At 34.8% G+C, this 13435-nt stretch overlaps 1 protein-coding gene across 1 annotated transcript in view; it reads left to right on the forward strand.

Moving 5' to 3' along the window:
• Positions 1-13435, forward strand: part of USH2A (usherin) — a 356150-nt gene that overhangs the window by 127499 nt on the left and 215216 nt on the right. Inside the window, exons 24-28 of the mRNA XM_015857330.2 lie at positions 2755-2885; positions 9124-9250; positions 9634-9735; positions 11115-11303; positions 11819-11949. Coding sequence (XP_015712816.1) covers positions 2755-2885; positions 9124-9250; positions 9634-9735; positions 11115-11303; positions 11819-11949 — 680 coding nt within the window. The remainder of the gene's footprint in view (positions 1-2754; positions 2886-9123; positions 9251-9633; positions 9736-11114; positions 11304-11818; positions 11950-13435) is intronic.

The raw sequence follows: 13435 nt of genomic DNA on the forward strand, positions 1-13435 counted from the left end.
TTGTTACTATAATCATAAAAGAAGTATAACATCTAATAGCATAACATCTAATCTAAACTTCCCTGTATCAGTTTAAATCCATTCCCCCAATCTTCTTGCTATCTACCTGTCTGTTCCCCCGAGCTTGTAAACTTTGTCATGTTCTGGAGGATCACAATGAGGTCTGCCTGGAGCCTTCTCTTCCCCAAGCTAAACAATCCCAACTCCCTCAACCTTTCATCACAGGAGAAGTGCTCCAGCCCTTTGATCATCTTCTTGGCCCTCCTCTGGACCCACTTGAACAATTTCACATTCTTCTTGTGTTGGAAGCCTTAGGCCTGGATACAGCACTTCTGATGGGACCTGAGAAATCTTTTTATAAATTATATATATATGCAAAGAAATATATATACATATACATTACACATATATATTTGTATGTGTATATATATATATGTGTGTGTGTGTATATATATTTGTGGTATGGACTGTGAATGAAAAAGGTGATTCCTGACTCATCAAAACTTTATATGAAGCTACGGCTGCTCTAAAGGCAGGAATTCAGGTTTTGTAAACCTCTTCAGTATCCAAAGATAGCTCCCATGCAACATTTGTAAACTCCAAGAAATACCACAACATTACAGTTATGAACCATATAATTTGTTTTCTAACACTTGACATTATAAAATATTGATGTTTTTGCAGAAACTCAATTATGTTCTTTGCAGTTGTCATTCTGAATTAGGAGTGGGAAGGGATCCTTCAGTCTTCAGAAAGATCTTTTGTTAGCTTGACAAAAAATAGTGTCAGCTTGTTAAATTAATTGTGCTTCACAATGCTGGGATTATAGGCCATCATCAGTCTCAGCCCCTCAGTGGATAGTGATACTGATGGAACCTCAAAGAATAGCAGTTAGTTTTCTTTCCTTCAGTATGGCTACTACTCATTGATATCTTTTTATTTTACTGGACATTAATTTTATACAAATGCTTTTTTTTTTTTTTTCAAGTATGCAAGTTGCGTGACCAATTTTCCTTTTTTTTCAGAGAGAATGTTTTATATGTGTGTATGCATCATATGTTATGTTTCATAAAATGATTTATGTGAAGTGGTTTCAAAGGATATTTCTCATAGGTATTGGTAACTAACAGGCATGATCTACTAGGAACGTGCATCAAATTCATGATTGTTTTTTGTATAGCTTCTGTCTACAAGAAAAACTTTCATCCCTTATTGTTTTTGGTCTGATAAAAATTAGTGAAATATATGTGACAAGGTCTAGTGTGAAAAGACAAAGTAGTTTGGTCTAAAACCCAATAAAGTGCATTGCTCTGTTTAAAACAGAAACACTGTGGAAGTGTATAGTATATGAATGAAGTAATGTGAAAATATTACTGGAAAAATTCTGGATATAGTAGAGATGTTTGTTTTCTCTTTCACTTATTCGCCTTTTCACTGCTTTCTTAGTCACTCGACAAGTCTGTGATTTTATAATGTACTACTTTCTTACTCCAGCCATTAATGAGCCCTAAAAATCTTTTTGCTCCATCTTTTTCCACTTCTCAGCCACTGAAATGAAAAGAGAGAAAAAGAAAATAGAAACATTACAATGCAGGACAAAGAACTGTGTCACTCAGTATTCCCTTAAGTAATTATGTTGGTTTTGTTGTTTTTTTGTTTTTTTTTTTTTAAAGCAGAGTATTTGATTTCAAGTTGAGAGAAGAGGCAGAAGTTTCTATTGCTGCCTTTATTTTTCTTCTGTGAAAAGCTTGTAGTGTAAAAGTATAGAACTAACTAAGACTCAGATATCCAGTTTTGCACATTAAAATAGTTGTTCCAAATTAGTCCTATGGATTTGTAATTATTATTTCTATAAGGTGATTTTCTAGGAGATGGCTTAAAAGAAAGGTATTGTGGTGGTTATCCAAAACTTGCTTATTCATAATTATACTTGTCAAAAACGGATACATAACTGAGTTGTTTCATTATTGTGTCCGTAGGTTTTTAGTTTGTATGTTTATATCACAGACAGCAATATTTAGGGGCTGTTGGTGAGGTATTTGGTATTTTATGTGTAGTCATAAATAATGTGTAGATATGTTTTATTCTGTACCATTTGAAAGACATTTCATGTGCGGAGACAACATTTTATCAGAAACCACACAATTGACAATGATGTGGAAAATTCTTAATTCAGTATAGGTCACCTGTTGTCTCTTGGAATATTTCCAGCCTTTGTTAAAACTTGTTCTTTTCTAAGTATTCTTTTTTAAATTAGGTTCCATCATGTTTGAATACATATATGATATACATACAGAATATTTGCATACACAAATTATATAGCTTGGAATAAAAAAACATTACTGAACACGCACTTCAGTTTAGTGACCTTATTCCTGCTTTACTGATAGGATTGTTAAGGGACATGTTGAAATCTACACATGAAACTACCTGTTGATCAGATATTAGAACGGGATCCAAATATTTGAGTAGTTTCTTTAAGAAAGCAGTTACCTACTAGCATGTGTAACAGTTACATCTTTATTTCTGTGGATAAGTGCGGGCTCTAAATAACAGAACTTTCAAAGGCTTACTCAAAATGGTTATGAGAATTTCTCCTACTATTACTGAAAGGGTTTTAAAATGGACAGAACTTCCATGCCAAGCTTTTAGTTTGCCAGTTCACCACTGTTTTTAAATTGTTATTCTGTTTCTAATTATGCTATCATAAGAACTATTTTACTTATTAACTATCTGCTTGCTCTCTCTAACCAGGCATTAAAGTGAAATTTAAAACAAAGGAACCTGATGGTTTAATATTTTTCTCTGCTTCACCTGGAAATCAAGAGGAATACATTGCACTTCAGCTGAGGAGGGGACGTCCTTACTTTCTTTTTGATCCACAGGTACAACAAAAACCAAGATCATATAAGAATAGATACTTTACATATTCTAGTGGTTTTTTACCTGCTTGTCTATTTATTTATTTAAAATGAATCAAGTTAACTGTCTCTTCAGAACCAATGGATATTTAAATATTAAATCCATTCTCTTTTTTTGTTTCATTAGCTGTTATTTACAACTTCATTTTATACTTCATGATGTTTTTCTTTTTTGTTTGTTTGTTTTTTTTGTCAGTACCACTAAACACCACTATAAAGATTTCAATGAGATGGAAGTATTTTGTGTATTGTCAAAAAGTCCCTTACTTCCAGCACTAGTGACTGTAGCAAAGACAGGAATAATCAAGCAAATGTTATAAAATAAATTCCACAAAATTAAGACTGCATTCCTTGCATTTTGGGGGTATCTTCTGTTTATAATACAAAACTGTTTTTTCCCATGAATAATGGATTGGAGAGACCTTACGCCTAAATCTTTATTCATCTTTCATCTTTTTAATCTTATTATTTTTATTATTTTTTATTATTTATTATTTTTATTAATCTTATTATTTTTAAACTTATTCTTTTTAGCGGCTATAATATTCTTAGGAATAAATAAAAGTCAGAACTACAATTATTGAAAAATGCTTTACGTAAACTACTTATTTTTTATGAGTGATCAGCAACTTTTTTTTGAAGCACACCTGTCTTCTGCCACACACCCTTTACTTCCTGTTCTCCCTTCCACTGGGTTCTCTTCTATTGGTTTACTCCTTCCTGCTCACTGGGAAGCATGGACTGATGGAGCACCTTGAGGCTGCATTCTTTCCAGTGGAGGAGGTCATTTGTAAGGTTTTATCAAAAGGACTTCTGATGACATATTTGTACTAGAGTTTTAATTCTGTAATTTTATCATTAATATGGTAGTGTCCAGAGATTCCTGTTTGGATTAAGGTTGAACTGTAGCTGTTGTAGTAGGAGCACAAATACATAGAAGTTTATCCTTATGGATTTAGGTCCCATAACAATTGCTTTAGAGCATCCTGGAAATGACAGTTCTAATTAGCCACCTAGGGTCTTCACACAGTGCATGAACAATCTGGTCTCTTAACAGTTCCAGGAAAATCTGCAGTTAGGAGTTCTTTGTCCTCATTTGGCATGTAGCTAGAGGCAAATACTGAAAGAAAAAGCAGAGATCTTATGTGTTCAAGGATTCAAATTAAATTTACAAAGGTATTAAGATTCTAAATCTTGCTAATTTGTTAAGTTTGTAGCAGTATTCTTCAGATGCTCTTCTCTACTTGGATTTATAGAGACAAACCCAGACATAGTAAAAAAGAAAACATTTTTGTTTTGGTAATGCATTTTTACTAAAAAGAGAGTATATAAATATTCCTGGCCTTCTTGTGCTTAATTCCACCCCTTCACTGAATCTGTGTAGCATTTGGAAAGAATCATAGAATGGTTTGAGTTGGAAGAAGCCTCAAAGATCACCAGATTTCATTGCTGTGAGTGGAGTTGTTATCCATTAAATTAGGCACTCAACCAGGTTGCCCAGGGCACCATTCAGCCTAGCCTTGAACACCTCCAGGGATATGGGGCATCTACAGATTTTCTTAGCAGCCTGTTCCATCACCTCATGACCCTCTCACCTAATTTAGTTTAAAATAATTCCCCCTTGTTCTATCACTACCTACTCATGTAAAAAGTTGATTTCCATCTTTTTTTATGAGCTCTCTTTAAGTACTGAAGGCCCCAGTGAAGTTTCCCTGGAGCCTCCTCTAGGCTGAACAAGCCCAGCTCCCTCAGTCAAGTCCTCTGAGCATATTTGTGTGGCCCTACTCTGGACCTGCTATGAAAGCTCCTCTTCTTTCTTGTGCTGGGGGGGTCAAGATCTGGATGCAGTACTCCAGATGAGACCCCACAAGAGCAGAGTAGAGAGGGGCAGTCACCTCTGCTGCCCAACTGCCACCCCTCTTTGATGCAGCCTGGGATACTGTTGGTTTTCGAGGCTGCAAGCACCCATGGCTGGTTCATGTCAAGTTTTTCATCTAACAGGTCCCGAGTTCTTCTCCTATCCTTCACATAGATGTGGGTCTCTAAGAATGCCATGTCTGCCTTGTTCAAAGATTTTATTGCATCCCCATTGCTATTAAGCATGCTATAGTGCAGTCTTTTCAGTGACTGCATCAAAATGTATCAGTTCTATGGCCAATTAATGCAACCAAGGTTTACACTGTCAGTGACAGCTAATGAGTTCCTAGGTAGCAGTGACATTTCTTGTTTGTTTTACATTATTAAACCTAATCCTGTTTCAGTGTGCCAGCCTTTAACATCCTTCTTGCAATGATATTCAAATCTTTTTACATATTAATAAAGCTTTCCAAGTTTGTGTCCTCAGCAAGTTTTGTGGGATAACCCTGCTTTTTGAGCTGTGACACTTTAGGAAATGGTGATGATTGAACCTTGAGGATTTTTATTAAATAACCTTTCTCCAGCTTAGTTGTTTCATTCTGAATATAATTGTTGTCATCTCTTCTTCTGCCTTCCTATTCACACAACAGGTCCCTATAAGTTTTTGAATGTAGCTGCTTACTATTTGCTATTCCTATCCTTTAAGGTCAGGTATGTTCTATAGCAGCAATTCTTACTCCTTCATTTGTGTATCGCAGTTTGCATTTGTATGCAAATATTTTAATTGCTTCTTATTGGCATAGTGTGGTTTCCTAATCAGGTTATATGCATTGTTTTCTCTAATTACGGTCATGATACATATAACAAACACTTAGAGCCCTGCCTTTAAACACTTCTATTAAAAGCTTCAAAAGTTCTTTTTCATTTGTGTGTCTGCTGCTCTTTATCTATATCAACCTGGCATAATATTCTGTGTTCCACTCCAGCTGTGTCCTGTCACAGGTTAATTATTTTTAACCCAGTCCTTTTCAAGATTCTTGTATGTATCTTTACATGTGATGACTAGTGTATTATTTCTTTGCAATACCTGCTCTGAGGATAAACTTGTCAGATCTTCCTAGTCAGGAATCTTTGGGTACTTTAACATCTTCCTTCTCTAATTGTGAATTTCAGAAATTTTTCTTCCTGTCCATTCGTACTTCTCTAAGCTTTACGTATACCATTACTCATCTGCTTGTTGTCTGACCATCTCTTTTGTCTCCATTTCATGTTGTCTGGCTGCTATTTTTTCCTTTCTTATTGCTTTACTGTCATTCTTTTCTTGTTTCTACTCATTCTCTAGGAGGCATGAGGTTTTTTTTTGTGTGCTGATTTCCTCCTTGGTCTTGTCTGCACAGTCACATTGCTCATAGATCCTCCTCCAAGCTTGGTGTTTCTGCAAATCTTCAATACTCCGTGGAGTCTTTAACATTCCCAGTCTGATTTTATAGTTATCCATCATAGGTTACAGGTCATTTGTTCTATATTTTTCCCAGTGAAGTAGTGAATATTTTACACAAAGTGAAATCACTAACAGTGGAAATTTAAGGCTAATCCTCATGACATTTTCCTTAGTGACTACAACAGTATTCTGAGGACAGAATTTCAGGAATCTGCTCCTAGGACTGGGGGAATTGAATCCACCTCTTTCTTCAGAAGTTGATCCATTCACTAAACTTACCAGCAAAAGAACAGTTACTTTTGTCTGATGTTTGTTGAAAGGCCAGAGTAGTAGAACACAGTCTGAGAATTAGTTTTTAATCCCAGGTAAAAAGGAAAATAGAGAATACTTAATTATGAACCTTGACTGTACTTTGCTTCTTGCCACTGGCGAAACTTCAATACATTTGCATTTCTTTCCAGTGACAAAAATTTGGATATTGAAAAAACCTGTCTGGTAGACTTACTTCTGGACTTTGCCGCCAAGCCAGTAGCTTTGAAAATCCATATCTGTGATCTTTGCACATCTTTTCATGAGCAGAGTGAAGAGCCACAAAGATTCCAATTTATCTATATAATGCTGAGTAAAAATTAAGACTTACTATATGGCTCAACAAAGTAATCCAGAATTGGTTCCCCATGTGTGATTTTAAAAATGTAAAACAAACCATTTCATGACAGGGTATTGGAGTGTAAACACAGAATCTCTCAGGTGGTTCTGGATAAAATGTCACACAGAACAGGCCTTCAATGCAGTGCAATCTGAATCCTGAACACAGTTTTGTTTCTTCCTTTTTTTTCCCCTGAAACTAAACACAGGTTAGCACATATGGTTGTGTGGTCTCAGATTGAATTCATTACAAATAAACGTGGTTTCTGATGTATAAAACTATTAATGCTCTAGACTGTTGCCAAACATAATATGAAGAACCACTTATTCAGGCACCTGATCTTTAGAATGCAGCATCGTTTGTAACAATTTTAACGCTAACTAAGTACACTTTGATGAGACAGCATTTAATAAAATGCTCATTAATTTCATCATTAGCAAGGGTATGCTAAGAAGTAAGCCAGTTTCTTATGTCACGCCCAATTAGCATCCCATGCTAGTAATCCCATTAGTATTGTTGAATTCACTAATGGAAAAACTAATGGGCATGCTACCAGGGCACATTAATTGGGCATGACACCAGTTCTGGTTTTAATTATTAAACTACGGTAATGAAATGTGTGTTTGTAAAATATTAAAATGTTGAAATAGAGGAGAAGACAATAAAAAATAGTACATGAAAATGTGAGCATTAGTATATAAGGATATATAGCTTTGAATTATTATCATGGGACAAAGGACCACCGTACAAACTATTTCAATACTAAGATGTTATCTGAGTGGAGTGAGAAAGATGCTTCAGGTACCCATGGAAAATGATTTTTTTCCTGTAACTGAGTACATATGTACACATCATATGTATTTTCATATATAGGACAGTCCCCAATTAAAAATATACCATATAATGCATATGGTACTGTAAATCTCTGTGATGAGAAGCAATTTCTCTTAAATGCATGTCACTTTCAGTGCAAAATACAGTATTCCAACAGTGTCATTTAAGCATTAATACAATAAGTCATTGTTTTTATCAACAGGTTTTCTTCATATGTACAATTCAAAAATCTTTGTGCCAGAAAGTACTGGAAGTTCTAGAAACAGTTTCTGAGCTGTTCAATTTGGAAATAAACAATGGAAAACCTTAGCAAATTCTAGAAATTGCTTTTGTGAAGCTTAAGCTACGAAGTAACTACAGAGATTGAAATTCTTTGATATTATCCATTCTTTGTGCAAAGTAATGCTTTACTATTCATTCATCACTTAATGAATATGACGCTTATGTTTGTGAACTCAACTGAGTAATACTGAGTTACCACGTGGTGAAAGCATGATATAAAGATCTGAGGCAATATTACTGGAATTACTTGCAGGGCTGAATACAGTTTCAATAGTCATGTCAGTTCTTGAAGAAAGTTATTTTCATTGCAACATTGTTTAAATTCATACCTTGTTTTGATGGTTTATAGGCTTGAGATCTGCATCTGTTATTTTCCTCTTACTCAGCAATTCACAAAAGGTTTATTTGACTTTTGTCATGGAAATATCTAAATGTACTCCCTCATATCATTATATTCTTTTGTTTTAATAAAATCGGGCTAAAAAAAAAAAAATATTTTTTTTATAGTCTGGATTTATGCAAGCTTGTACTATACAAACATCATCAGTAATTACCTTCTAAGTTTTTTATGTTGTTCTGAATGTCATGGTATGACCTTTTCCTTCATAAATTCTCTATACCCTCTCACACAAGAATTCTGTTCCTTTTGATACCAACTTAAAAGGAAAGTAACATGCTTTCTCTTCCTGCTTTGTCAATGCTCCTGTGTTTTGAGTCACCTCCAGCATATAAGCTTTGCAGTCAGTGATCCTGATATGAACGTGCTTTCTATGGACTTCATGTTGAATCATGTCCCTCAAACCACAGAAACCAATGGAGTAGTCAATTAGAGTTTTATTAGTAAGAAATCAGTAATAATCAATACTTGTGCCTTATCCTCTTTTTCATTAGAGGAACAACACAGTTTTCTGTTTTCGATATAAACTAAACTAGGCCCTTCACTCCATATTTATTTGAGAATGTTAATTTGGGGGTGGGGAATTATTAATAAACTTCATTCAGTATTCAAGAAGAAACTATCCAGAAGAATTTTGTCTTTATTTTTGCATGTTGTTACACAGAGGGGTATGAAGAGAAAAGTAGAAATCTAAATCTTACCTACCTAATGTTCTAACTCGGATTCTTCTGTTAATAAAAAGGGATCTGCAGTAGCAGTCACACCAACTAATGATGGTGGAAAAGAGTATAATGATAACAGTTGGCACCAAATAATTGCTACAAGAATTCAAGCCCTGGGAAACATCACAGTAGATGGGCAGTTCACAGGTAATCAATCCAAATTTGCGTGATTATTTTGGTATTTCTCAGGTTGTTGCTCACTTGCTTAATTTTCTACAACTTTTGTTCAACCACAAAACAAAAACAATCACTTTTTTTCTGATGAATTTGCTACTCTGTTTTCAGTGCATGTAAACTGTGTCTGCTGTGAATCTGAGTATGAGGAATTTTTCCTCTTGCGCTTTTGATCTTTTAATTGTGTTGGTGTTCTTTTGTAAATTATCTTTATAAATATTTCCAGGGTATGTAAGTATGGCAAAATATTAGGATGTGTCTTACATCAACATCTCTTCTAACCAATGTCATTATTCTATTGAGATGAAAATCTTATGCTCAGAGCTTTTGGCAGGATAATGACCTGTTTTATTTAGGTTCATCCTCAGCCACTAGTGGCAGTACCATTATTGGAGAGAACACTGGAGTTTTTGTTGGAGGACTTCCACAGGGTTATGCTGTTGTAAGAAAGGATGAAGGTGAGTGCAATTGCAGTTTATATTATACAGTGTACTTGGAATCCTAGGAAGGGATGCTGTTTTAACTGCCTCTGCAGTATTGTGTGTCAAGGACATACTTAATATGCAAAATCATTTACCTAATTGTTTTGATCAAAATTAATCCCATACAGTTTAACTTTATCTTTTGGGAAAGAAACAACTTTGTAGCTGAATTTCATCATCACTAATGTACTGTTGCATTTAATAAGGTCCGTGCATATTTTAAAAAGCTTACATGCAGAATTATAAATCTGGAAGCCATTTGATATGTAGGCAAATGTATAGGTGTGTTTTATGTTCTAGATTCCTTAGTTATTTTCAAAAACGGCATAACAGTTGTTTTTAATAGCTTAAGGACAAGCTGCATTGAGAAATAGAACATACTGGCCTTTTGGACCAAATTAGGATCCTTTAGGGATTGTTGCATTGAACACAGTGGTGTACAAATACTGTATATTCTGCTGCTGTATTTCTGTGGAGCTAGATCATAGCTGGCTTCAACAGCGTCAACAGATGTACATCTTCACATATAAACTTGGTCTGTATGCCAACAGTATATTCTATCTGTGGCTTCTGTCTACATAAAAAACATAAAAAATACAATCAGCTGACTACAGCAATTCATGTTGCAATCTATATTTCAATCATATAAATCTGAAAGTCAATTTGTTTCTTAAGTTTGCATTCCTACCACTGATTTGCATGTGGAATTTATTTGATGGCTTGCTTTGCGGTACATTTGAGTAACTTTCTCTTTCCCTTCTTCATTTTAGCTTGCTAAAACCAGAAGGTTGTTCACGATTTTTTCTAAACACTGGTTCATAAAATTATGTAGGAATGTCTTCTTCAAAAACTTTAGCTAAATAATGAAAATGAGATTAACTATAAATAACATTTAAGAGGAGGCTATCTGTAATTCCAGGGAGACAGAAGTGTAATGAATGATGAGTATTTCTATTATCCAAGTGATTTCCTAATAGAGTATCAGCTGAAACCTTTGCAGTGCTGCTTTGCTCTACTTAGCAAATGCATGCCTTTCTTCACAATAATTGTTTAGTTTAAAGAGGATAAACGTAAACCTGCCCTTGGAATCGTCATGGAGTAGATACATGTTGAAGGTACCTGTATGTAATATCTCATGTTCAACATTTTCAAGCCCCATGGTAATAGCTGCTGTTCTTAGTGACTAGACAGGTTCATGAAGTTAGCTTAGTGACAAATTTATGAAGTTAGAGATGCTAGCTAGCAATTCATACATGCATATACATGGTAAGGAGAGTGTGTACAAAACATCTGGATTCATCCCTATGTTTATTTGCAGGTGACTGGCTTTCATCAATTATTTTCCTTTTCTGCAGGGATGAAGACAGTAATCCAGAAAGGATTTGTGGGGTGTCTCAGTGACCTGTTTTTGAAAAAAATGTATACTCCATATGAGTACTGGGAATCTTTGAACTGGCAGAATGCAGAAGAGCAAAACAACGTCTATCACATTTGGGAGGGATGCCCCATTGTCCTCTCAGAGGGAGCACATTTTCTTGGCAAAGGTAGTTTGCCATACTGTGTACTAGCCAAATATGTTCTTGAGATCTAAAACACGTGCATGTTGAAAGTATTACAGTGATGTGATTTTTAAAGCAGTGTTATATAGGATTGTTTTGAATGCACTAATATTAATTTTTCAAAATACTTTGCTGTCTGGAATATTAATTGCTTTCACAGAGAGGTGGTGCTGCATGAACAGTGACTAGATTTGTTGTGCGTGTAAAAATCATTTTTGAAGAGACACAGGTGTCCATATTCTCTCAAACATCCCAGATCACATTTTTGTAGCAAAATGTTAGGATCATGCACTAGTTTTATTTGATACAGTACATTATGGAGAAGTGTCCAAACTTCTCCATAAAAAGCTAATTTATGTATAAATGTTAGTCTAAACATTAGTCTTGAAACCTCTGAGTTCTTCATGTCAAAGTAGAAGGTAGCATCTATATTTCTGTTGTTGGTTTCTTGATTCTATCATTTTTTTATTCATTTATGCATATATTTACTTTCTTTCAAGGTTTCCTGGAATTGTATTCAGGCGTTTTTAGTGGTGGGCAGGAATTTGAGATCTCATTCAAATTCAGAACAGATCAACTGAATGGATTGCTTTTGTTTGTTTACAATAAGGATGGTCCAGATTTTCTTGCGGTAAGTTTACAAATCAGTATTAATAACTATATTAAGCTATGATAGTTGAGTTTGCTTACTAACATACAATTATGAAAGAAATTCCAAACAGTTAATTTTGTTTTGCTTGTTTTCAAATACTGCACACAGAAGTGTGTTACATAGTGCTGTGTTTTTATACTTTGCTCCTCCCAATGGTTTTGAATATAATGAGGTTTACTATAGTTACTACTTGCAGCAACATTGCAGAGGAATGCACTAAAAGTAAAATCTCTTCTTAGTTGTTCCAAGAAGCAAACATTTATACTGAGAGATTTTTGAATCTGTTGGTACTCTTTATAACCTGATCTGCCCTTTCCATTTTTATTTATCTGTTTATTTATTACTTTGCAGCTGTTCTGTTAATGGCTTGTCATGTCAAAGCCTGTATTATGGCATGGCATTATATCTAATGTGTGCTTTCTTTTAAACTTCTGACATAAAGCAACTAAATATATTTTCATCCTGTTCAGGTCAGCTATAACTTACTTTGTATATATTTTTTATATTACTATACTAGCAGATTGATTTTGTTCCCAGATTTTGAATTCTCCTAGAACAGTCTGCTTCCTCTTTTTCAAGCCACCCTAGTTCAGAAGTTATAATTTCCAGTAGCAAGTTGTGCTAATTACATGGTATGGCTTAAGTTTGGTCCTCAATTAGTGACTGAGATTGTGGGATTTTAACATAAGATGTTATATACAGTAATGTCCCACTCTGAACAGGCACATGTAGATGTAATTTACAGTACAGAGTCACAGTGGACAAGAATAAGGAGAAGCATGGATCTTAGATTCTTCTGGAAATTCTTGTAGCATGTTTTCATTTCTCTTGCAATTTGAAAGGATAACAGAAATAGGAAAAAACTTCTGGCTTTAAAGGAGAAAGGGGACTTAGTAAATTGAAAGTGCAATGAAAAGCACAAAGTAAGCAAAACAATTTTCTTCTCTACACATGCCTCTGATTTTTGCCATTCGTATATTAATATTATTTTTAGAAGTTGCAGATCTTTTAAGATCTTTTTAGTGCATCTTTTAAGATGCAGAACTTTAGAGTGAATGAGTGTATGCATTCTCATCCAGCCCTTGCGGCACTGTGTTCTGCACATACATAATGATGACGGAAGGATTTTTCATACACTTGAACTCACAAAAAAAGGTTAATAGAAAGTGAAAATTAGGTGTGTAGCTTGTTGCGCATGAGCTGCGATGTCTTTGTTAGGAGCTTTGGTCAAGAGACACTTGCACTACAAAACAGATTAGAAGCCATACATACTTAACTCACTTATCCTGAACACAATGTATGATGGTATTCCCTGACCCATTCTTTTGCATAGATCACACTTCTCTTACTAGCTTAGTACTTGAATGTCCACAACTAGATACAATACTCCAGATATGGTTTCACGTGCCATGAATGGAAAGGAAGAATCACCTCCTTGGACCCACTGTCTACCATTTTTTTAACG

This window comes from Coturnix japonica, chromosome 3 (genome assembly GCF_001577835.2).
Source record: "Coturnix japonica isolate 7356 chromosome 3, Coturnix japonica 2.1, whole genome shotgun sequence".
Lineage (NCBI taxonomy): Eukaryota > Metazoa > Chordata > Aves > Galliformes > Phasianidae > Coturnix > Coturnix japonica.